General features: G+C 36.4%; 1 protein-coding gene across 2 annotated transcripts; it reads left to right on the top strand.

The window, feature by feature from the left end:
* The first annotated feature begins 286 nt into the window (after positions 1-286).
* Positions 287-20,320, top strand: LOC140138715 (sialidase-3-like). 2 transcript variants are annotated; one of them, XM_072160466.1, is made up of 10 exons: positions 287-341; positions 6,910-7,166; positions 9,452-9,491; positions 10,682-10,852; positions 11,856-11,976; positions 13,027-13,120; positions 15,103-15,189; positions 15,482-15,615; positions 18,171-18,416; positions 19,297-20,320. In XM_072160466.1, the coding sequence occupies exons 2-10, from the start codon at positions 6,983-6,985 to the stop codon at positions 19,477-19,479; spliced, it is 1,260 nt and encodes a 419-aa protein (XP_072016567.1). In that variant the 5' UTR covers positions 287-341; positions 6,910-6,982; the 3' UTR covers positions 19,480-20,320. The 2 variants fall into 2 exon arrangements, with proteins under 2 accessions (XP_072016567.1, XP_072016568.1); XM_072160467.1 differs by having other exon boundaries at positions 303-323.
* Positions 20,321-27,547: the final 7,227 nt, after the last annotated feature.

A 27,547-nucleotide genomic window follows, 5' to 3' on the forward strand; every position in this document is an offset into this window, starting at 1 on the left:
TAGTGGGTTTTTGATAAATTGATGGGATGGGGCTGGTTTCTCAATCTTCCTCTTGGGAACTTGGCTACTCAAGAGAATGTTGTCTTCCCAATCATATCATTCGTGGCAGAAAGAGTAAATGATTTTGGCGACAAAGTCATGTTGGAAAAACCCCGGGGAAAACCCAAGCTGATGATGATGAAATTAAAATTATTTTGATTGTTACAGACAGCCCGAGTAAAGAATTTACGTTCAGCTCGTAGGTTATACAGCGCATGCGTATTGCGTAAAAACAACAGAACTAATTAGCTCATTTAGCTGCATGAGTGGAGCATGGCATGGGAGTATAAAGCTTTATACGTGTAAATAAAAACCTTTATTTTTTCTTTTTCTTGTAGCATATGGCCAACATTCCATTGTAGCATGGCCAACATTACAAGCGACCAGGGTTGTGCTAATTAATTGCTATGCATTTAATTATGCTGGTTGGTTGTTTTTAATATTTGTTTGATTTGTGAAATTCATTTCAGCACTCGCACTGCACCAGACACATGGACACGCAGACATAGCATAGGCCTTTTAGGTATTTAAAAATACAGGTGGTGGTCGCATTGCATTCACTAAATTCAGTAAATTTTCATCGTCAAACGTGTAATTGCATGGGATTATGTTGACATTCAAAAACGCTTGAAATATCACAAACAAACAGGCCTATAATATAGGCACATTCTCCGATAAAGCGTTCAAGTTTGGTCTCAAACTTATTATCAATAAGCCTGGCAAAAATTGTCTATTTGGGCCCCCCCCCCCTAGTGCAGGGAAATGTGGTAGATTTGGGCCCCCGCCCCATACAGGCTTGCCCCCCCTGGAAAAATCCCAGCTACGCCGCTGAACGTATGTGACAACATGAACGTAACATCGGGACTTTTTGCCATTAATAGTAGGCCTGTTATCGATAGAGATTTTGTGTATCGCCATGTCGGAAGAAAATACTTCCGACAATCGACATGTATCGACAGTCAACAACCTGACAGCGTGGGAAATATCTTAACTTGCCCATTGATCACCAACCTCCAATTAAGCTTACCCAATATTCATCAAAACAAATGCTCTACAAAGATCATGTGTGTGGCATTACTGCTCTACCCCACGTGATTTGCACAGTAGTGAACATTATGTCATGATATTCCAAAGCTGTAATTGGTTGGAAGGTGCCCATGTCACTGACATGATATTTACATATATATGTGTTTGTCATGCATTTATTATGTTATTATTCACATCACTACATCTTGTGCATGTCTTGTAATTTGTGAATACAATCAGGCCCGCGACACTCCGGCACTTGTTGGAAGACATATGGTACAGCAGACAGTACATGTACAATGTGATTCTCTCATTTATAATTAGGATTAGGTCATTGCCAGAGCTTGTTTATTTGTTCATTAGAATGATTGACAGCGGTGGGGGACTTATACGCTTTGTACCGCTCACAAAACAAAGCTCTGGCAATGACGTAATCCTAATTATAAATGAGAATCACATTGTACATGTACTGTCTGCTCACTCTGCTGTATTAGATGTCTTCAGCTGCGGTATAGCACGGTATAGGCAGATTGCAGAGAGTGTCGCTTCTCTACATGTACCTATTTTTCTCGGATACAATTCTATGCTCCTGGTTGTGGGGGTGTGCCTTATAATGGTTTATAATTTTTGTTGAACGTGTGAAGTTAAGGTCAACAAACTTAATCATGTCGGGTGTCACAAGTTGGCCCCTGGATGAGTGCACGAGTGGCTAAACTTTCTATGCCGGGGGTGTGGCCTAGTAATTTTCCATACAAAAAGTTGCTTTCTTGCATGAATGGTATAGTTTCCTACTCCTAGTTTGTTTTGGTCTTTTGCTATTTATATTTCAAGTGTCTAAGCTATCAGCGGCTAGTGGCTTTTGATGTTGGGAGATGGTACATCGTTTGTGTATCGATACTACCATTGAGTGTACCAACATGTCGGAAGTCTTTGAATTTTCCGACTATCGATACTTTCGACAGTCGATAACTAGGCTTAATTAATAGACCTGATTTTTTTTACTTTGAAACCATTGTGTTATATACCACATATAATATATCTATGGAGCCTGATTGATCCATCCATATGAGAATATTCATCTAGCCAATTATTTTCACAGATTGTTATCCATTAGAAATATGGTAACGTATCTGTGAACAATACTGGCGACATAGTCTCAAAGACCTGTTGGAAAAATTTAATAACCTGTGTTTTGATTTTTTATACTTTATAATTAGGGCATGATACCGGCTAATATAAAGTACCTATAATCCATTATATGCGCGCATGTTTAGCGAGCAGGGACACATTATACGGAACGCACCTTGGCTGGCGACATCGAGGAAAACAATGGATGCATAATCAGCTTTATTGTTTTATACTTTCTAGATATGTTGCAACCTCTAGCCCCACACAGTTTAGAAAGCAACTCCTAAGTATAAGTTATAAAAGTCATTTCTTTCTGACGAAACAAGTCTGAATACGACTTGAATCTATGGGCGACACAAATTTGGCATTTTGAACACTTTATCGGAGAATGAGCCAATAAATAATATAAATACAAGCTAAAACCGTTGGGGTTCGATAATGAACCCCACAAAACTAACCGCGTATAATGGAAAATGCCATACGGCCCGGGCGGTTTCACAAGTTGCCGGCTCTATCATGCCACTCGCCGCCTGCTTAAATATGTATGTCAGGCAAACCTTAATTAACACATTTGGTCGCATGTCAGAAGTTGGGTACAATCTCCCTATTCCATGGTCAAAAATGGCAAAAAATTTATTTTTTGATATGTTGTATAATGTATATATTGACAACCTCTAATAATTAACACCATTTTTAACCTCAGCACAAGCTTAATTTTTGAGATAATGCTTAATTACTAATTAATTTATACACAGGCATCTATGTAAATCTCAATTTTCAAATGCGTTTTTCTCAAATCGGACCTCAATTACAAAAATGACTGTAAAATTTTTATTTTATGCAAGAATGTCATCAGATTTAGAGGATATGTTCTCAATACATTAATGCTTCAAATAAACTATTCAAAATAATTCTACATATATGTTAATTACACTGTGAAGGTCAATGACATTTTTACGAATAATTAGTGAGACGGTTATTCTATTATTGAGGAAATGAATATCAAGAAGAGAAATGTACATTAGCATGTCGCTAAAAATACTGAAATTCAACTGGGATTTCATTAAAAATGAAAAAATGGAACATATACCACTTTAAAGGAAATCTGTACCATAAACTAATCAATGGCTAATATACATGTACCCTAAATTATACATACCATATGAATTTCGGAATATTCCTAACAAAGAAAAAACACTTTTAATCCTTTTAATCCTTCGTTTCTGCGATTCATGGAAGCCGCCATGATAGCTGCTTGCGAATCCTTTCTGCCACAAGCGGTAGTGTAACCTTTCACACAGACCACAAGGCGAAAGCGTGTAGTTGCTATGGCATTCGCATCCCCACAGCTAATTTTGGTTTTAGTGCTGTTTTTACTTTTCGCTCTCAAAAGACATTGTTGATCATAAATATTACTTAAAATACATTTTTTATGTTCTTCTGTAGCTTTATGGGTAAAAATTGTCGCGTTTTCTTTTGAACGAATGTTGAATCTGAACTTATTTACTTACGTAGTATTCGCTTCGTGTCACCAAAGTTCACGAGGGACGAGGTTGGTGGCACGGATTTCGCTGGTTTCAAAATCGGGGTACCGTTACAGCGTAATAAGATACATCGGGTATCAATATGGCCGCCACCATGGATTACAAACTGATCGCTGATTGTCGTAAGGAATTAAGAATTTCTCGTTTATTTGGACGTATATAAGCTTGGGACTTTTACTGTGTGTCGTTTTTATTATTACTGCAACTATATAGCCATTGATTAGTTTATGGTACAGATTTCCTTTAAGGTGGTACTACTAAAGGGGCAAGGAATCCAGTTTCTACACTGAAATTTCAGTGACTCATGACAAGTGGTACTTTATTTATGATAAGAAAAGAGGTAACGCTAGAATGTACCTCATTTCTTAACATATAATGAACCCCTTGTCTTGAATCACTGAAATTTCAGTGAAGTTATTGGATTCCTTGCCCCTTTAATATACATTTAACTTTTGTTACCAGTGTGTAGTTACTTTTTGAGATATATGCAAAATTAGTCACAAAATTTATCAGGGGGTGTAGTACCACCTTAAGTAGTCAGTAATTGTTTTAGTTGCACAAATTCAACATTCAAAGCTGTCAATACATCACACCCTCACTAGATTTGAAAAAGTTTTGACATGCTGGCATGTGAATTTTCCCGTAGGCCATATTGCACACTCCCGCATCCACCTACTCCACATCCGCCTGCTCCTCCACCCCTGGCATTTTTCATTTCAACTGATGTGATTTTTGTACTGAATAATGTGTAATTATATGCTTCAGTAGACTGAAAGAGTATAAAATTAGGCTTAAAATGAGGTATCAACCACTGCTGTAGGGTATGGGGTTACGGAAAGCCAATCAAATTTGTATCGCAATTTTAAGAAAAGTGTAATCCCTGCACCCTTTTTGCATACCCTACTTATGACATGCGACCATTTGTTAATCAACCAAATTCGCCTAGAACACAATACATATTTTACATAGAAATTTAAAAGAACAGGTAGGTCAAGGAAACCTACATAAATATGTTTTTTATACTTCACTTGACCCAAATATATGATTTTTTATGGTGATGAGAAATCGCACATGGAATTTTATTTTTAGAGGGATTTTGATAGCAGTTCACATTAAAAAAAAGCTGCTATCATAATGAGACTAAGATCTAGAAACACCCCCGAAATGCCGTTTTGGCGAATTTTGCCAGCAGAATCTTTTTGATGAAAGTCAATCTTTGACAAGATGTAACTTTGCTACGGAAAGTGCTACATGTATGACAAAAAGGTTTTCAGTTGTGTCTTTCTTTACTCAAGGGCTTTAATTTGATATATAAAATGATGCAGTTTGATGGCAAATTTGAATTCACCTGGCATACCTACCTTAAGGTACATAATCCGAGGAGCATAACAAACACCAAATTGGTGTCGTATGACCTTTGACATGCATGCATTCTTTTGTTGAGAGTGATATTGTCTTTCAATTTGGGCCGAGTGTCCTCGGCATGCAGACTTGACTATGCTTCAGTGGTCATGAAAGGATTCCCAATATACATGTGTATTATCGTGATGTACCGTAACTTTAATCTTTATAAATTTGTATATGGTCATGTTTTTTATAGTGGGACCCTAAAAAAGGTGGTGCTGTCACATTTTGCTCAATCATTTTGTCTACTTATTCCTATATTTTTGCCAAAATTCATCATGAACAAATGGTTTTGGTCTTATTTTGAAGATAAATTATTAATCTAATGAATTAATAACAAATACAATTAAACAAATGTATTAATTAATTACAACAGCTTAATTAAGTTAATTAGTCAGGGGTGGTGCCGGAAGTGGAGGAGCCGGAAGCGGAGGAGCTCTGTGTAATTCTAATGGGACTTGATGTTCATTAATAAAATTTATGCACTTTGTTGCCTAGTAGAAGTAAAAATGCATTTGCATAAATGTTAATCTTATTTTTTAACTTTCTATAACTATAATTGCCTAGTTAATCTGAATAAACTTAGTAATTAAAGGAGTATTTCGTGATCCTAGCATCCTCTTTTTATGACATTTTTCAGTACATATCCACGAAAAAAGCATATTCCCAAAATTTCAGTTGATTCCGATTTTGCGTTTGCGAGTTATGCATGATTATGTGTATTTCACTGCTCCATAGACAATACGTTGTAATTTCGTTCTGGTGCACCAGAACGAAATTCAAATTTCATGATATCTTTGCTAAACGAATTAATCTGCAAGAAATATTTTGTACATAAACATTATGTAGCCAGAGGTTTCCAGTGATATAAAAATCTCAACTTTTTTTGAGAAAAGTGGGGGATGAGGCTGTGGATCACGAAGTGCCCCTTTAAGGATTTAACAAGCTTTAATTAATGCAGTGGAATGTGGGTCATACAATACAATGGGCTTTAATTTTGCATGCATGCATAAATTTCAATATTGTTTTATCTTTGAAATATAAAATAAATCTTCTCACAGGAGATTATTACAGTCAAATGATTTAATCTGATGATATATTGATCTCTGGTTTATTAAATAGTTTATTGATAGGCTAATTGTGCATGTATATGCCTACATGTACATGTACCTTTGTTACTAATTATTCACTGTATATTGATTTTTGGAACACCCTATAGGAATTGGATATTTAAATTTGATATTATAGCAATTCTGTAAACTATTATGAATATATTTTCCAAATTTAATGGCATAAAGGGAAATTTTACATAAATTAAAAAATTTAATTTACAACTTTTTTCACACCCTGTATAACACATTGGGCTTAACAAATATAGTGCAAACTATATATTTAAAGAAAGGAATAACTGTGTACATTCCAAATATCAAGTTCATTTTCCAATTTAATATACTATGTAGAAATATTGGAGTGGTAAAGAAATTAAATTTTTTCTGTATTTTTCAATGGAATCACCCTGTATATTTTTTGGTACACCCTGTATATCTACTCAAACTTTACAGATTTGCAATCATGACAATATATGCTTTCTAAAAATGTATAATTTTACTAGTTTGGGTGAAAACTTTTTGAAATATAATCAGAAATACAAAAAAGGAGTTGATTTTTGACAAATTGCAAGATGTGACACAATTGGGTCCCACCTCAAAAAACATGACCATATGAACCAGTAATGATCTATTCATATTTATTCTATTTGAATCAACAGTGTCACATTAACTTAAACAAGAAGAACCCCACCAAGACAAAAAAGTAAAACTCGACAGCACCATTTTATCATCATGAAAAGCAGAGAGCTACTCGTCATATTAGGCTGTGGAGTGTTGGCGTTGATATGGCTAGCAAGTCATATGAGGACACCAAGGAATAGGGTATATGATGATACGTCAGGGAAGGTCAGCAATGATGATGTACGGGCTAGTAGAGGTTTTAAACCGGCAACACCTGTGGAAACAGAAGCAGTGGGTAAGCAATAATGAGTTAAAGACCCATTCAGTGATCCCAGCGCAAGTGTAAAAAAAATTGAAATCATTTATAAATTGCTTAACGCGGCTGTGTACTCTAGCCATTGTTTCTTTCACAAAATTGAGTTTTTATGATATGTTTGTACCTTGTTATGTTTTTTATAAATACAAGGAATGAAAATCCAGATTTGTAAACTCCAACTGCAATATTTTAAGGATTTTATTTCACTATTCCACTCGTGTTTGAAATTGAAAAGGAAAGAAAATCTTTGTTGTACCAGCCAGGTACACGCTGCAAGAACAACTCATCGCGTTGCGTATCGCGCAATTTGTTAACGCACAAATACGCGACGCTTATCTGCATGCGCGGCGCATCTTATGGAAACACCACGGAAGCACTGATTTCACAAAAACCTAGTGGACAAATGGCTCCGTTTTAGCTGATAAAATGTGGGTTTTTTCAAGTTCTTTCCCCCCGAGTTAGATATCAAGTTATGAATGGATTTCGCTCAAACTTCTCAAGGGGCTGTGGATTTACCCGATGTTCACGTAATATAAGTTTCAAAACGAAAACTGTCGCATTCTCCTGTGAGATTCGATGAAAGTGCAAAATGTGACCACTTTAAACTTCAACGGCCATTATTTCAATGTTCATTTTCTCGGTAAAATGACGATTTAGGTACACGATAACTCAATAAATACAGCATCTATAGGTAAGCAAATATGATCATCGTAAAAGCATGATCGACTCAAGAAACGGTTTTCTTATTTTTTATATTTTGGTCTATTTCCGATTTTGGGCATCATTTTGTGCAAATAGGCGTTTTTGAATTTTAAAAAGTTCATTTTGATGCCTTATATGGTCAATATCTCAAAAAATAAGGCCAATATCAAAAAAATAAAAAAACCGTTTTTGGAATGGAGCCTCAAGATTGAGCTAAAAACAAAATAAAATATTTTGGAAAGAGTGTTTTTTTGTTATGATGTACCTAACAAAGATTGCAAAAAACTCACTTTTTTGTGATTTTCTTCATAATTGTTGTTTTTACCCCAAATCTGTATTTATATTAAGATTTAGTGATGTCTTGCCTTCATAAAAATGTATACTTTTATATGTCTTGCGAGAATAATTACAAAGTTATTGCACTTTTACTACATGCATGTCTGAGAGTACACAGCCACCTTAAAAGGATTGTCATTTGATATTTTTTAAATGAAAAATTTGGCAAAAAACAAAGAAAAGACTTTATTCAGTTTTCATTTGGGAGTTGTTGAGTCTATAGTTTATCGTGGGGTCATTGATGAAGCAGTGAGAAATATCGCATCGCGATAAACATTTTTTCACGATATTTTTGCCTAGCATGATATCGCACACCCTTGCCACAAGGCATCACAAGACATATCAGTGCCTAGGACTTGTTGAAGCTCAGGAGAATTAAAATTGACTCTCTCATCCAATTCTGCAAGAACTATATTGATTCTCCCAAAATTGGAGAATGCAGCCTAAGGTTGCAGCCTAAGGGCACTGGAAGCGCTGGGATTCTAGATGCTCTCTGGTGCAATCTGAGCCTTCTTTGGAGCTTCTTGCTACAAAAAAAAAAGAATCTTTGTTTTGGTACAAAAATTAAAAAAAAAGAAGTTAGAAATAACTTATTGTTCAAAATTGGAAACCGGAAAAATACTACTACTAAAACTTTTTTTTTTAAAGCTGGATAAAGTTCGCATTTCTGTCGTCCAGTGCGAATCACAGTGCGAATCGATTCAGTGATTCATGTCCAAATCGTGCCCAACTCATTCGTATTCAATACTGAACTTTGTAAAGGGTGACACAATAACATGCCCTGTGTTTCAGTGGCATCCTGAGGAATCATTTTCATCATGTGTATTAATCGTTGTTTGTAAAAGCTTTTTATAACTATTGTAATTATTTTCATGGTTTGGGATTTAATGAAATAAAACTGAACTGAACTGGATGAGTTCTTAGGGGGTTTACTTTATTTTATATGCTGTATAAATGTCAGTAATTCCATAAGGAATTAGTCACATTTTCAAGAAACATTTATGTGTTCTTTTTGCATGAATGCTTAAAAAAAATTTGATTTTCCAAATGCATGTACTTGTATATTGGATAATGTATCCTCCTTAATTACAATATATTTTATTTTGAATTCTGTATTTATTTATTTCAGAGTTCAACATAGATTAATTAAAGAAATCCCTGTGTTTTTTAATACAATTGTGAAGTTGCCAAGACTAGTTTCATTCATTATACTTTTCCTATTGCAGTATTGTTTTATCAAGATATGAATGGCTACAATACAACAAGGTAAGAAACTGAAAGTTAAAATAAATAACCATAATCATAGCCTCTAACAACTTCAAGCAACTCAAAAAGAGTCAATTATTTAACGCTAACCGAACTGAAACTCACTAAAGCTCACTATGAAAAGCTCTGCGCATGCACAGATTCCATGTGATGCGATGACGCAATCAGCCTAAGTCATATGGACTCGCTGGCCCAGCCCCCAGTGGCTACAGGTCGGTGATCTTCTGCATGGCATGCAAGTTGTCCGAGGGTCGAATCCCAGGGGTAGCAATTGACTTCTTCATTCATCTTCTCTCCTTTTTCGTTTGTTCTTTACCCTTTCGATAACAAAAAAACCATGGGTTCGGTTAGGGTTAAAGGTACCTCTTCATGTGCCCTCCCTGTTTGTTTGTTTTTTAAATTTGGTACAATTTTAAAATGATGTGTGCACAGGTTGCTTTAAACCTCAGTCATGTGAGTATATTTCAGCCTCTGCCCCCGGGAATATGCTCACAGTCCCAAGGGGTTGAAGGTTTCTGGGCATGTATCTGTGTATTCATATCTTGTCAACTATATGAGTAGTCCCCATACAGTAGACACTCTTTGATTAATTATTCATGAGGTCCACCATGTTGTCAAGTGACGTCGTATTAGATATGTCTTAAAAGGGCATTTCGTGATCCACAGCCTCATCCCCCACTTTTCTCAAAAAAAGTTGAGATTTTTATATCACTGGAAACCTCTGGCTACATAATGTTTATGTACAAAATATTTCTTGCAGATTAATTCGTTTGGCAAAGATATCGTGAAATTTGAATTTCGTTCTGGTGCACCAGAACGAAATTACAATGCATTGTCTATGGAGCAGTGTAATACACATAATCATGCATAACTCGCGAACGCAAAATCGGAATCAACTGAAATTTTGGGAATAGGTTTTTTTCGTGGATATCTAATGAAAAATGACATAAATAGAGGATGCTAGATCACGAAATACTCCTTTAAATATGCTGAATTTTACGAGCACATATACATGTATGTACATGTATAGCCTCCCGTGTGACTGCAGCAAGTTTCTGCTTCAAACGCGCTGCTATCCCTGCGTTATTACACAAAGTAGAGTACGCATTTAGCAGTCTACACACTTTTTGTATTATGCTGGTACATGATTTTCCCGAGCATATCTACACTATCAACATTTATTTTTTCAGAATACCTGCTCTAGTCTACCATCATGACATGTTCTTTGCCTTTGCTGAAGGCCGTAGAGAAACATTTGAGGATGTTGGGAAAATGGATATTATCTTACGACGTGGAAGAAGAAAAGACTGGAAGGTTGCGTGGGGGCCAGTGGAAATCATAGCAAGGCAGAGTGGGTACAGGTAAAGAGAATAAAGAATTGAAATTGATATAAAGTTATGGTAGCCTTGTAAGCTGAATTGAAAGTGCTTTGGCAAATCAACTTACATGTATACAGTGAGTGTGACATGCAGGGGGAAATGGAGTGAATTTCTAATGAGATATATACCTTTGATATTATCCAGTAATGAGTTCCAATAGCCGATAAAAGCAGCAGGTACACTATTTGCCCTCCATGAGCGACAAACCAATATGGGGGGGGGGGGGGAGATAGCATTATATGGACCTTTCAGGGTTGGTGATTTTTGATTTTTTTTTTTAATCAGAAAAAATCAATTTTATTTAAAACATTTTGGTATCAAATGAAAGCTAAAGACCTATACTAAATGATGACATCAAAAACTCAATTTTCAAATTTTGTGACTTATGTCTGGTTTTGTGGGAGCAGGTCACAATTGTGTTGGACTTGCCCCTTCCTTGACCATTGGTGACCTTTGGTTGATAGAGGGGGTGTTGTATAAGAAATAAATTGCGATCAAGGGCTGGAGACGCCATTCTTGTACAACAAATTGGCAAGTCCATCAACGCAACATCATAGGACTTCTTCTGTTCCAGTTTAGTTTGTTGTGCTGAAAGTCAGGTTAATTAAACGTTTAGAAATTGTTTATCAGCAGCATGTAAATCAAATAAATGCTGGTATTTATACAGTGCTTTTCACATGTGCACATGTACCAAAGCACTTCATACATTTATTCCGATGTTGTTAGAATATGTTACCTGCCATACAATGCCCAAGGCATGCTCATACCTTTGGGCGACGCTCATTGGACAATATTCATAACAGCTGCCCATTTCACCCCTGGGTAGAGAGAGGCAAGTAAGGTAAAGTGTCCCCAAGAGCACAACATAATGGCACCCCCAGGGCTCAAACTCGCAATCCACAGATTAAAAAGGCAAAGCCCATACCACTGCGCCAACATGCTCCTTTTTCATGTATGTCATTCGCATATTACTTTTGTTACACAGAATGATGAATCCAGTTCCAATTGTAGACAGAGAAATGGACATGATCTTACTGGTTTATAATGCACATCCATTGGATGTGAGTGTGGATAAAACAGTCACTACCAAGCTGATGTCTATAAAAGTAAGCCAGTTTGCAATATGTATCTCATAACAGTAATTATTAAGGGCATTTCATGATCCACACCACCCACTTACCTACACTTACACCACCCATACACCAGAACGAAATTACAACACATTGTCTATGGAGTTGTGTAATACACAGTAAATCTTGCATAACTCGCAAACGCAAAAATGAGAATCAGCTGAAATTTTTGGGAAGAAGCTTTTTTCATGGATATCTACTAAAAAATGTCATAAAAAGATGATGCTTTGATCACAAAATACTCCTTTAAGATGCACAGAATGATGAATCCGGTTCCAATAGTAGACACGGTAGTCGACATGATCGTACTGGTTTATAATGTACATCCATCCCATGTGAGCGAATTTGATAAACTTGTCCATAAAACACTCACTACCAATCTGGTTTGTCCCGGGGGGGGGGGGCCCTTCAATTTGAAATGGATGTAGGTGTAGGGATGGCCCTTTCGCACCCAGGGGGCATTCGGTGAGAGCAAAATGTAAAAAATATGGGGTCATTGGGTGAGATCATGATTTTTGGCATTCGGTGAGAGCAAAATGTAAAAAATATGGGGTCATTGGGTGAGAGCATGATTTTTGGCATTTGGTGAGAGCAAAATGTAAAAAATATGGGGTCATTGGGTGAGAACATGACCTTTTTTTAAATGGAATCTTTGGGTGAGAACCGAAACTGCACCACAGCAGCGCCACATTAACTAATATAAATTTAGCATTCACATTAATTAGTTGTTACTTCATTAGTATCAAGCATCAAAGCAGCATCGACTGTTCATCCAAAGATCGAACAAATTTTGTTCTGGTGCCTAAAATGGTGGTCTACAAAAGCCTCCGTGTAATGTAATGGACTATTCCAGTTGAAATCCATGCACCCCATGTATGCAAAAGTGGTAATTCCGAATGACAAGTTAAAATCCATGGATATATCAAAATTTTCTGTGATCATCGCTAATTCTCACAGAGGATGCACTCTTTTACTTTAGCCCATAAATTATTTAATAATGTGTATTTTTGTTTCTCTGTACTATAGAGCTTTGATTTAGGTGTAACTTGGACAGAACCACAAGATATGAATCATGAAGTAATACAACTCATCAAGCCAAGGCCATCCATGTATTCTCCAGGTACAGTATAGCTTTATCTTATATTTATTCCACTAACATATTTAATACTTTGTTTTTCTATAACTTTGGTCATCTTTTTTCAATAACCCTCACATGGTAAAAGGCTGTAACCTGTAAAGACAATAAGAGGACAATACTTTCTTTGTCAAAGTATATGTATGGTGTCATGCAGTTAACAAATTATAGGTTAATGAACGTGTATTACTTGTTTGGAGAGATATTAGACAAAAATAATGCACACACGCTGCATTATTTTGTCTAATTTCTCGAGCAACAAGGAATACGCGTTCATTAACCTATTTCATACACAAGAAGAAAAAACATGTGATTTTTGCTGTTTTTATAACAAAATGATCACTAAAAATATTGGAAAATAGAAACAAATATAAATGCATCAACCCGCCCGAAAAATGAACCAAGCCTACGCGACGCGAACACGTACGAAAGCACTATGCGAAGTACGCGGAGTGCACATTATACACAATCAATGCATGGTTTGGATTTTTCTAACGCTTGCTCTGATTGGTTCTCGCTATCTAAGAGTGTATGAACCTATGCCAGTAGACAGTAACATTGTTTAAAAGGTGCACACTCAATTGTTTTAATAAATTCAAGTGTATTTTTTTCACGCAGAATAAATCATCTTTTTGCCCGTAACAGCTGATTTGACACACATGCAGGAATTTACATTCCTACTTTTGGTCAAAGAAATGGCTGATTTTACATGCATACAGCGAAATAAAGAAACACAAAATGTTGGTTGGATCAGAGGAGATCTTCTCTGGTTGGATAGACCCATAAGGAGGGTGTTAAGTTTGTTTTTGTTTTTTATTGTTTTGTTTTTTTGCTTTATGCAGCTACAGGCTGTATCAAAATTTTATCAAAACAGCGATCAGTGACACTTTATAAAGTGTGCAAAGCAGAGTCTTAGCCAGAAATCAGAAACCACCCGTCCAAGCAGACACCAAAATTTGACCCTCAAATATAAAACAACTTGTCTATGCAAGGGTCACTAGGGTCAAATATGTCCTGATTTGGCCTTTACATGTCACTCTGAATTAGTCTCAAGTTCATATAACCTTAAAATCATCTGTTTTAGAGCTATCACATCTGTAAAATCCATTAAATCCACCCGTCTAAAATTAGATTAGGCCGTCTTAAAGACGGGTGGACGCATGGCTGGCTAAGACCTTGGTGCAAAGGGCTGACTAGACTGAATTTAATACCGGCCAAATTTACATATTATTTGTCCAAGCTGCTCTCATGGATCATTTTCCAGCTGTTTTGAAGGGCAAAATGTACAATTTCTCTATTTCAGTGCCGGTTGGTAAGTCATCAGAATTCCTTGAGTACCGGTTGATCACCCGGAGTGCTAGTTACTACCCACCAGCATCGACCAGTGTGGTGACAATCCTGGCCTTGTGGGTAACTGGGTATGACATGCAGGTCACGGTATCAAAATGATTGGTACCAATCTGCAGTTTCCAGTGATGGACATGACTGCCATGTAAGAATGTGATTAATATAGCTCCTAGTGGCATAAACAGTCATATATAATTATAAACTATAAATTATGTTCATTTCATGAAGATCCTATGTTGAATTTTGAAGAAGCAGGCTTTTTAATAACCATCAAAGCTGATGGGTACCAATCATTTTGATATAGCCTGTAGCACACTCAGGGTTGTAGCTAGGAAATTTTTAGTGCTGGGTGGCATTTGATGAAAACTGTGCATATTTGGCAATTTGTTGTCAAAATTGACAAAATTCTTCACTAATTCAATAAAATTGTGCAATTTTGGACTGTGAGTGGTGGACTCCAGTGCCAAAATTGTAGCTGAGTGGTGGGCTCCAAAACTGAGTGGTGGGCTCTGCCGCCCACTGTAGTTACAACCCTGAGCACACTATACATCACTAGCTAATCACTAGCTAATCACTGCTTGTGCATAATGTGTTTTTTTCTTCTTTCTTTGTATATTTAGGTCCTGGACATGGCATTCAGATGAAATCGGGCAGACTCATAGTACCCGGTTACTTTTTTTCTGCAGTGTCCAACTCAAAACAAATAGGTAGGCACCACATAAATCAAGAAGCAGATTCAGGAGTCATTGTTATATACCTCATATATAGATTCCTGTCATCTGATTGGTTAAAAGTACATGCAGTCATTGAATTAGCTATGCCCTCCTGTTCAAGAATTAAGTAAAAACTGAACGATTCCCCGGGCAATAGTCTTTTAAAAAGACTATTCCCTGGGCATAGTCATTTTCACATCATCGGTTTGCGTCCTGCCATTTTCAATTCTAATTGAGCCAACACCCATTTCTCCCTATCATAATATGTACACCTTACACTTTGCAGGTTTTAGAAATGGGACATTCACTCAATCCAATGTGATATACAGTGATGATCACAGTGACACATGGCGTCCAGGAGGCAGCCTTGGCTATAGGGAACATACGGATGGACGTGCAATATTTAGCAATGAAGCAACAGTAAGTTATTGTAGATGTTCCACTTAAAATAACACCCTTTATGGGAGACATGACCTTAATCTACCACACAGGGGGTATGAGTTTCAAATTGGGTTACCTGAATGGTGATTCCATTTGAAATCTACACTCCCTGTGTGGAAGATTAAAGTCATCATGTCTTCCATAGGGGGTGTATGGATTTCAACTGGTGTAGCTTATTCCAGGGGGTTACCCGGGATACCTTGCACTGTGGGTTAATGTCATAATAATTATATAATTTCGTTAAAATTTTGTTACTATTTGCCCAAAATTATGAAATAATATTAATAGCAGAGGGTGTTTTGGCCATTTTAAACATGGGTTTCAAAATGTTTTACTCTGACAATTACATTTGAAAAACATACTCCCTCTGTGGAAGATATTTCCGAAATCTTCCACAGGGGTAGTGTGGATTTCAGCTGGAATAGCCCAATTTAGCCCAATTATTTAAATCTTTGCATGCAAGATTGTTTTTTTATTTCGGCCAAAAAATGTAAAATGTATTTTTCAGCACTTGGTCCCAAAACAAAGATGCCTGTGGTACTCATAGGCAACAAACTGGTTTTTTTTAAATGTCATATGCTATGGCTGATGTTGTCAACAAGGCAGTTGTCGACAAAGCAATTTTCCTGATTCTCAACAAGCATGGACCAATTGTCGGTAAAAAGTTACAAGTTACCAATTTGATTACATGTAATTGACAATAATATTTTGATGTAAATAAACAGCACATAACATGGTTTCTGTACTTAATATTTTGACTTTATCAATGTATTGCTTTGTCTGCAACTTGGCAACGTCGGATCTTGAGATTTGATGATGGTCGACAACGAAAATTCCACTCGACAACAGGCTTCGCCATTTGAAATTTGCAGGGGAGCTTTTGATCACTCTCCTTGAGTGCTTCAGGAGAGCACTAGGAGAGCATTTTTAATGTACTGGATATGTTGTTATTATTGTTACACCAAAGATAGGCAAGCAATAAAAAGCTCTTCTCAGTTTCATTTGATGGGAGTGATGGGGAGCAATCGCTCTAGCTCTCCTCAAACGGCAAAGCCTGCAACAGCCCTATAATTAGGGATGACCATCATAATTTCATGTTGCCCCTTTTGCTACAAAAGATTGTTTTCTGGAAAGAACTCATCAACAGAAGTATTTTGGTGGTTAAATGGTCAAAATCGGTCAAAAACTTTTCGAATTATGAATTTTCAAAGTTTCCCATTCTGACCGGTCATTGGGACGAAATAAATTGACAAAGTCTAAATATAGCAATGTGAGCAAAATTGGTATAAGCATATATTTACCTTTTTATATTTCTGTATTTTAATATAATATGGAAACATGAAACAAGCATATTGTGAAAGTATCAAAGGGTTTCTTATGAAATGGCACTTTACTAGTCAATAGCATTAAGTATTTCTTCAAACCGAGGCACTGAAATCATGCTTTTAGAAAACATTTGCCAAAAATCATCCATAATGGCCAAAGTGGCACAAAATCAAAAGTCCAGGTGAACTTTTTTTCCACAACAATATACACTACACATAAGAAAATTACTAATGTACTACAAGGGATTTTCAACATAGGAATCCAAACAATCAAGTACCAACATGCACAGCTTTGTCCTGATATCACTTCTGGGGTTTTAACAAAATGTTTAACCTCTATTGTGATTGGCAGCAGCATAAGGTATCTCTTTGATAGCTGATAATGCCCTGCCATTCAGCAAGTGGCTAATAACAGACCTTGATAGGCTTGAATGAATACTGTCATGTGCTACAAAACCATCACACTCCAGGGCCTGGTCACTCCATATGCTACTGGGAGCACAGTACTTTAACAATGGAGTGAAAGACTCATTATTGATTAGGCGCATATTTTAAAAGTACAGCTCCTGTGCGTGTATAGCAGCAAGTCAGTGCAGATGGTATAAATATAAGAAAATGTTTAGGGTTGAGATCAGGTGAATAATACAACAAATGAGCATGAAACTTCACATTTATGTTCAGAAAGGTGTCTATTTAACATGATTCGAAAGGTGTTTGGAAATTCCAAAGGGAAGCTGGTGATTTAATTTTTAACTCGAGATCTACTTGTCCGTTTTTTTCCTTTTTACAGAGGGTATGATAGAGGTAATAACAACAACTCTGCCAAATTACAGCTCAGTAGGTCAAGGTGTTCACCTGATCTTTTTATCTGAATATTTTGTGCCATTCTGAGCAGTGCTGCACTGGGCCACTGGCAATTAAGCGCACTGTGGCGATGGACCAATTTTGACTCACACTTACAGAAAAACCAAATAAGTTATGGTGCTGTAATTTGCAGGATAGTTACAAAACATAATTGGCATTAACATCTCCAATTTTTACAGAAAAATTATGAAAAATAAAAGAATGAGCTCAATTTAGAAATGTCTGTGCAAGCAGTGCACAGTTGAGCTCCCTGCATGTCTATGGGAGTGTTCTAATCAAGTTGATGGTTCATTGGTCATCCCTACTATAATGCCTCATACATGAATTTCTTTTTCCCTCAAACAGGTAGTAGAGCTTGACAACGAACTCTGTATAAATTCAAGGACACTACATCCAGATCAGCCTCGCGTTTTGTCATTCAGTAATGACAAGGGCGCAGGTTTTAGTACGCCTAAATTGGAATGGTCACTGCAAGAACCAGGATATTACATAAATGACACAGCATTTTGGAAGAATCGTGCCAACTTACTACAGGGACCTTTCTTATTGAAAGATAAAATCACAAGTCCAGCATTTGTTGGTGGATGTCAGGTATGTATAGTTCAGGTCTTCCTGTGACCCAAATGTTATAAGAAAAATATTGTGCAACCTACAACATAGTGCAAATGCTGTTACTTACCAAAACTTATCAGCGGTGGACCTGGCAAAATTTGTAAAGGGAGCACAATTTTCAAGGCTCCCAGAATGGCTTTACCGGGAAAAGTGCGTCCGAAAGCTCACGAAAATGTGCATTTTTAATGCTAAATGGGTCAAAATTGGGTTACATGACCAATATAATGGTACCCTGCACTTAAATGCATGAGACTTTGTTGCTTTTTATAGAGGGTATGCAATACGACGTCACTCATGACAGAGTCATCCTCATTTAAATAAAATTCTGTCCTCCATAAGGTACCACAGGAAAATTCGCATGATAATACAATATAACGTGTGATAGGTATGAATGGTTGTGGAATCGATCTAGAGACCTGTCCCTCTGTCATCTTAAGTTATCTTAGAACTGTCCGCCAGCATGGCTGCCATTTCAATTGTTATACCGTTCCGGTTGGTTTATTGCATACACTCTATTGAGTCCCATTGTCATTTGTGGTAACCATGACAACTTTTTTCAATTCTGACGATGTTATCGTTCAGATCTTGTTTCTTGTTATTAATTCCGATACGGGCTTGTGGTATTGAAATATAATTTTGGCATTATATATATCATATATTTTTGATACAATAAACTTTTAAAGCTGTAAATTGCATTTGATAGAGGCCTTAGAACTTTCTTTCTTTCTTTTTTTATTTTTATTTAATTTTTTATTTGTTTTTTTTAATATTTATTTATTTATTTATTCATTTATTTTTTTAAAAAAAAAAAGAAGTCTAGTCCTCATTGATAGTATTTTCCATGTTTAAATTCACACAGGCCAGCACGATAGGTTTTACAGCCCCACAGCCACTCTCACCATCCAACACATGGGTCGTCTTTTCTAACCCAGCATCATTTAAAACCAGACGAAACATGGCATTGAAGATCAGCAAAGATGGCTGCGAGCGTGGAGCAAGCCATGGGTTATCCACGCAAATGCTAGTGCCTACTCAGACTTGACTTATTTTGAGACCTGGGACTCGGATGCTAGAGTCTACTCACCAAATATTGCAATTTTATATGAAGCCGGAAAAGAGTTTCCATACGAATCAATTCAATTTAAAATGTTTAGTTTGGAGAGGATGTTGCAAGGGATAGCGCAATCATAGCATTTTCTTCAGGATCAAATTTCTTACGAGGACCAAAACCAAAAGTATTGCAGCAGTATTTATAATCTCACTCTATCGCTGAGTGACAAGCGGTTGGTATTTGACCAATGAGGTAGTACACTTTTCCCAACACAACAAAAAGCATGCTACCTCATAGGCTTGAAACCAGTCGCTCATCGCTCAGCGATGGAGTATAAATTCCGCTTTAAAATGTGACACGATCTGGTCCATGGGGCTAAAGGTGGCACATTTAAAATTTAGATAAATGCAAAAATATGGAATAAAAAAACAATAAAATACTATAAGAAAATAGACATTTAAAACTTCAGAACTTTAGAACTAAATATGCTAGACATTTTGGGCCCCTTGTTCTCGGAGCGTGGCTAGTGTACTATGTTTAGGCTTCCTAAGCCCCCGGACCAAAGCCATCAGGATTTAGCCCAATTAGTTGTAATATATCAGTACTTACAATGTCACATCGTACATCACCTAGAAAGATAAATCAATAAATTGGATCCACATAGGACTAGCCTGCTGGCTTAGGAAGCCGGACCACTAGCCCTGCAAGCTTCCAGAAATCGGACCTTGGTGTTTACAGTATATGATAGCCTAATGTTTGTATAAGGTAATATTTATAGTGTAACTCAATTTTCAAAATGTGCCCTTCCTCCCCATGGAGCAGATTGTGTCACAGATATTAGCACTTCACGAATATATGTAATAATGTATGGCAAGTATAGGGCAAAACTGGCCAATCGCGTAAATAACAATCGCAAAAATGTCTTTCTCACTCCAAATCGTGAAAATAACTGTACGCGAAAATTACCACTTACATAGTAATTCTTGAAAGTGATATATTTTATGTGAAAGCTAATTCTGAAGTATTTTTGAGTGAACATGATAAGGGGTGAATGCATTTTTCTTCTCCTGAAATTTGAATTTCCTTTTGGTATAAGTGTTGGTATTGTATAAAGATTGCATGGTTTTTGTGGTCAGTAAAATTGGTGGCTGAATGTCCAATATTTTATCACCTAATGACATGTATAGATTAGGTGTATGTTGGGATAAATTGGAATTGTCTGTAATTTATCTGAAAGTGAAATGTGTCAAATTTCATCAGACTTATACATCCACAGTTTTGACCCAAATACTGGTGTTACCTGTCTGCAATATTTGACAACAGGGGAAAAAAAACGCTGTTTTACAGGCCAACTTACACTGATTTTGATTTTGAGAAAGTCTTTTGCTGTATGCATATAAAATAAGCCATTTTATGAGCAAAAGTGGACTGATTTTGACTTTCGCCCAAGCAAAGCAAGTGAAAAAAAATTAATGTGATTCAGACATTGTGAAGCAAAAATACCCGTTTTTAATTTTGTTTTGTTAATTTTGTTACAAAATACTGAAAAAGTTACATCTGTAACAAAATCATGATTACCGTATTTGTTCTGGTGGGTGCAGCCTGTCACTCAGAAGACCATAGTTAGAAGACCCGCTATTCAGAAAACCCATTATTCAATAGGCCCGCTAGTCAGAATTTTCTGAGTATAGCGGGCCTTCTGAATAACAGACTTTCTGAATATGGAGCTTTTTGTCGAATTTTATGTAAAAGTCCCACTACTCAGAATTTTTTTCTGACTAGCTGGCTGTATCCAACCCTAACCCTAAACCCTAACACTAAACTTAACCCTAACCCTAACTGTAATGCTAACCCTGCAAAGGGCCTGTTAATCAGAAGGCCCGCTACTCGGAAAATACCAACTACTAAGAAAATATTTTCTGAGTAGTGGGCCTTCTGATTAAGGGGATTTCTGATTAGTGGGTCTTCTGGTTAGCGGGTCATTTTGAATGAAAACAACCCTGCTATTCAGAATACGACAGATTTTCTGAATAGCGGGCCTTCTGAGTAACAGGTCTTCTGAGTGACGGGTGCCCCCCTCGAGGGGGATGTTAGAGTTACATAATCTATCTAATGTTCAGATATCGGTAGGCCTATATTTTTAGAGGATAGATTGGTATAACTATATATTTTACCGTCATGCAAATTAATTGCTAAGTTTTAGGTAAAAAGAAGCTATGTTTTTGCTATGCAAAAAATGCATATGTTGTAATATGGGTGGGTGTGAAGAAATTTCAACTAAAAGGCCTTTTATTCTGTATAGGAAAAAAGATCCTTGAATTTCTCTATTTTTGAGAAGCTATAGATTAGAAAGCTATCAACGAGTTTCGATTAATGGTGATCAAGACTTTGTTGATATTTTTATTGATCTCATCAGCTACATTTTACTCAGCTTAATATTAAGCTCACCTAGTATTTTAGGTCTAAAATGCCTAACTTTTTGACATTGGCAATTTGGTCCATTTTTAGTGACAGAATTTGTTTTTTTCAAAAATGGAACATGCAATGTCTATCATGGTATTGTGTAGGCCTATGTTAACATTAAGTGACAGAAACCATGTTCTACTATGAAAATTAAGCATGAGTGGTTTTGATTTCATTAAAATGGATGTCTTTTCTTCATTAGAAAAGAGTAGACCTAGTATTAGTAGGCCTACATAATATCACAATAATGAAAATCTAGTTGGGTACAATATGTATAAAGTTTGTATTTGGTATACACTGAGGATTAGACCCTATTATGTAAGTGCCTTCATATTGAATCAATATAAGTAGGCCTTTGTATATGCTATTTTTAGTCCATTTAATGAAATCCATATCTGATGCGATCAAGCAAAATCAGTTGGAACTCGGAAATATTAAATTTTCAGTTTCTTATAAGATAGTCACAAAACGTTTACAAAGCTGCATTTTGCAGAAAACGCCATTGAAATTGAACAACCATTTCCAAAGATATGAGCAATTAAAAAGTTTCCAAAACAAAAGGAAACAAAAGGAAATATTTCCTTTGTTTGGCTATATCTCAATATCAATATGTCTGAGTTCCGACTGAATTTGCTTGATCGCATCACATATGAATACCTGAGTGGAAGAAGGGCCCAACTCCATCAAAACTGTTTTTGAGATATTAAGAAAAAACTTAATATTTGGAAAAGTTTTATAGGCAGAACGTTTTTATCTTCAGGGGACCTTTAATACATGAACATACAATAGTACATACATTCGAATTATATATGATGTTTCCATGGCAACGGTACAGGTCTTAATACGAGCTAGAGTTGGGCCCTTCTTCCACTAATATACCACAAGTACCAGTTATGTGTTATAAATAGCTACAGAAATTAGATAATCACCATTAATTGCACAAGTAGAACTCATGTAATAGGTTGGCAAGAAAATTTATTGTAGTGAAAAGCAGATTTCATGGATGAACAAAATTCCTCTTTTAACACTATATTTGTGGAAGAAGGGCCCAACTCCATGGAGTTGGGTCTTTCTTCCATGAAAACCATGATTAAGTGTACGTGGAAGACTATTTGGAGAGTGAATTTTGGCTCATCCTTCACACACAAGGAAGATCAGTCTGCTGGCAATAAAATGCTGGGTCTAACTCATTTTTGTAAAAAATTGGAGTTGGGCCCTTCTTCCACTCAGGTATTCATATGTTGCGTTGCTTGGGCGCATTTTATATAATGGAGTCATTTACTGGTCTCAGTAAAAAAGCATGATGTTTGAAAAGGTCACAGTAAAGAAATCACAGGCAGCTTAACCAAAAATTGTTTCATGAAATGACATAAACACATACTTTCATGAGATCTTGGGAGCCGATGATCAGCATAATAAGTTTTCGACTAGCAAGTCTTTGTGTCGGAGACATTGGGCATGTTTCAGAGCTAACATTCTACACTTGTTTTGTACAAAAGTATATATAAATAATTTCAGATGTTTTTAGCTGTTCCAGACCCTCCGTTCGCCAAAAACAGATATTTTTTCAAAGACACACTCTCAGGCATGGGCATGCAGGTCTCGCTCAGAGCCAGGAAGAGCGTGTGGAGAAAATTCAGAAATGTGTATGTAAGCTACTCTTGGAAAGGAGTATAAATCTTACTCAGACTCCCTTGCAACTCTGGATCTTGAGCCTCTACACACCCGTAGACCGCAGATTTGCATGAAGTTTGCCTCCAAAGCACATGCATCTGAAAAATTCTCCAGATTGTTCCCTGCCACTGACTATTCATCCTCAATGACCCTAAGAAAGGTGATTAGTTACAGGTGGAAAACCAAAAGATTCAGGGAAAGCCCAGTCTATGGGCTGAACTCCTGATGACTGATCTCCTGATCAAGCTTAGTGTTCTCCTGTCCACCTAGTAATTTGGTTGAATCATTTTATTGTGCGAATGGATGGATGGGAGGGGGCTGGTGTGATTTGGTAGTTCAAGTCCTCAAGTGCAATTCCCTCTCCTGTCATATAGTCATTTATCATATCTTTTTATTATGTTGTCACATTGATATTTTAATAGGTTTTTGTGCAATGATAAGTGTGGGAGTGCATCAGTGGATGTTGGTGGGTGTGTAAGGGTATGAGGGGGTGGGGGAGTGTGTGTGTGTGTGGGGGGGGGTGTGTGCATGTGTGTATTTGAAATATGGTGTTGAGTTGAGAACAGTTGAGTATGAGCAACATCTATATTTAATTTGACCTTTAATTTTTCATTTTATGTTTAATATTGTTTCGTTGAGTATGTATCGTGCAATAATTCAATAATGATCTTGTTATGTATTTTATTATTATTTGTCTATCTTTATAAATTTGATTGTAATTCACCAAGTAATTCAGCGATTTTTGGCAGCCATTTGAGTGTTCTATTAAATATACCTACCTACTGTGAAAGCGCTCTCACTAAGTGATCAAATGTTAGTTGTGGTGAAGTTTAAACAAAAAATCTTCTTATAGTCTATTCCCATTCTATTTCCAGTAATGTTTAAGTTCTAACGAATATTTGGTGATGTAAAATCGATAATATATTTCTACCAGATATTCTATGTAACATATTACTTAATACCACTACATTAAGAAGATCCAATTGGAACATATTGAATAATGAATATTGCATCAAGTATTCAATGTAGAATATATGGAGTATGACTCAGCCCTTTATGGATATTGTGCAGCTGGATAAATATCATTTAATTTTTAATACTCTTCGTGCTAGCCCCGGTGTTATCACTTAACATTGACTATGTGTACGCATGATCGTTCCCAATTTCGAGAAAAAAGGGGTTATGTTTAAACTATGTTCGCGAACATAAAATGTTCGCGATATTTAAAAAAAAAAAATAGGGTTGTTTTTGACGACGGTGTACTCGAAATTAAAAAATAGGGTATGGTATATTTTGTGAATCCTGATGTTGAAATCATTATACCATTTCTTGCTCAATTTACTCCCGGATTTCACTTTTGTGAAACTTTTGTGTATTCCCGTAATATTCAGGAACTCACTTCCCAGTTTGGCCGCTGTGTTCTTGGTATGTGTTCTAGAAATGTTAAAAAAGGGGTGCTTTTGTAAAAGTGTACTTGAAATGCAAAAAATAGGGGTAATTTTTAAGGCTAATTTGTACCCGTTTTTGTGTAAAATAGGGGTAACAAATGCTGAAAATGTTCTTGAAACCGCGCAAAATAGGGGGGTATTTTTGACTTTGGGAACGATCATGCGTTACGCCTTTGAATAGGAAGTGACAACACCGGGGTGCTAGCTATCTCATATTAATAAAAAGTTTTGAGATATTTTCTCAAAATATCCAGAACTATCTTAAGAACCACTGAACCAATACTAGGCTTGTTTGTACTCATTTGAATGCATTTTTCATGCTGATTCCAAATATGGTTATGAAAGTTTACAATTCTGGAATTTTTGAATTTTTTTGAAACTTGTCGTCTGCAGTCGACACCAGCGTGGAGAGAGTTAAGCTACTCATTGTATTGATGTTCATCAAAGTTCATCTGTTGGTATAAATCATGATTTTGATTTAAACTTTTGATCCAAACACAAGGAATTATTTCCTACCTCGGAATTTTCGGATGGTACTCCATCTTTCATCAGCGTGTGAGTGACTTTATCAGGTCGTGATATTTTTGACCTTTGACCTGATAACAGACTCATAGACTCGTGGGAGTTTGAACTGGCTCCCGTCTTTGTCTACTCATTCGCTGATGAAAGATGGAGTACCATCTGAAAATTCCGAGGTAGGAATTAATTCAAAATCATTGTATTGATTTGATGTTAAGTTTTCTTCTCTAAAAAGGCTTGGATTTCTTAAAGGCGGTAACCCTATTGGTTTTGGATATGGATTGTGGATACCAAAACCTCATCAACAATTTTAAAAAATCGGGGGTGATGCTGTCGATCGGGTTACGGACCTTTAAGGACCCAGCAGACTTTTTTGTGGATGTAGAAAATTTGATGTAACATCAACGTTATTTAATATATTCCCATCCGAAATAGGGAGGTCGCAATTTTATTGATGTCGACTTTTTGTAAATTTGAGACCCCCCCCCTTCTGAAGAATATGATAGCCCCCCTTAAGTAATGCAAGAATGGATGTTTTATATATGGTGCTAAATAAATATTATGTTTTGATTTGAAAGATTCTGGACTGTTGATGTCATTGTATTTGATGTTATGTATTTTGTGATAAACAGGGACTTGAAAGACAGGTTTGATAGTGTGTGCATGCAAAACTGAGTTGGGGAAACAATAATGAGGTTCTATAGTCCAGTTGGAATACCCCTTATGGAAGAGTCCGTTTATGGCTTTAACCAGTCTATAATATCGAATTGATTAATTCGAATTAAATAATTCATCGAGTGGCCATGGGCAGCGCCATTAGACATGTTACAAGACTACCAAGTGACAGGTGATGGACCGTACACACACAAAAGAATAGGCACTTTTTTGATAATTTTCATCAAGGTTATTCAAAACTTACCTAGCTAATTTTAAAAATATTTACCGACGGAAATAAAAATCCATCAACGGATAGTCTTGCTTAATATGCTCTCACAAACGTAGAAAAAAATCTGAAAAATCCAAAATTTTGATCTAAAAATTGGCCAAGGTTACTGCTGTCCCATTCAAAAGCACAGGAAGACAGACCACATACAGCATTGAGGTAAACTTTCTAGACTTTCTGTCTACTGGCAGTAATGGCTATATACTATACCCAGTGCTATTAAACATCAATGAATTGTTTAAAACGAATTAATAAATTCGATATTATAGACTGTTAACAGGTACTATGTATGTGTGGTGTGTGTCTGTGTGACCGAAGAAAGTTTATATTGGTATTTTCATACCTTTTATAAGCTCTTTCAGAGACTTGCTACCTGCTTGCTTGTGATCTACTTAAGATCACAGAGATCCAACCTGAAAGGCATATAAACAAGATACATATTTGCTGTTTACTGAAGATAGTAGACAAAATAATAAGCATTGATCAGTTCCCTCTAAATTAAAACTGATGAAATGGTCTTCTGGTGTGAGGAGATGGAGTGCATGTGTGGATATCATGAATATAGGTGTACCTAATCAATTTGATCCCTTCCATGACCAATATTTAAGGTCTTTCGCAAAGTTCCTCACAACCATGACAACAGGTATCAGTGAGGAAAAAAGAACTCTACTTTTCCACCACTCCATGAGGACAGGGTCTTAGCTAGAAATTTAGAGTTGCCCGTCATTTGAATAAAATTGCCTGTCCTAATTTGACCTTTAAAACATTTACCAGACATCGATAGCCCATAGAGTTCAAATATGTGCTGATATGGCCTTGTTCTACAAATTGGGTCTACTAAAAAGGTCAATTAGCTTCTCAAAACATACAATTTATAATATAGCATCTGTCAAAGACATTAATTTTGCCCAGGAGCAAACTCCACGTCTAAAATGACGGCCAGACGGGTGGCTAGCTAAGACCCTGCATGAGGAGTGCCTCTTATCTTCTTAGGCTCGAAAAGGGTATGTAT

The sequence above is a fragment of the Amphiura filiformis genome, chromosome 18 (assembly GCF_039555335.1).
Source record: "Amphiura filiformis chromosome 18, Afil_fr2py, whole genome shotgun sequence".
In the NCBI taxonomy this organism is placed as follows: Eukaryota; Metazoa; Echinodermata; class Ophiuroidea; order Amphilepidida; family Amphiuridae; genus Amphiura; species Amphiura filiformis.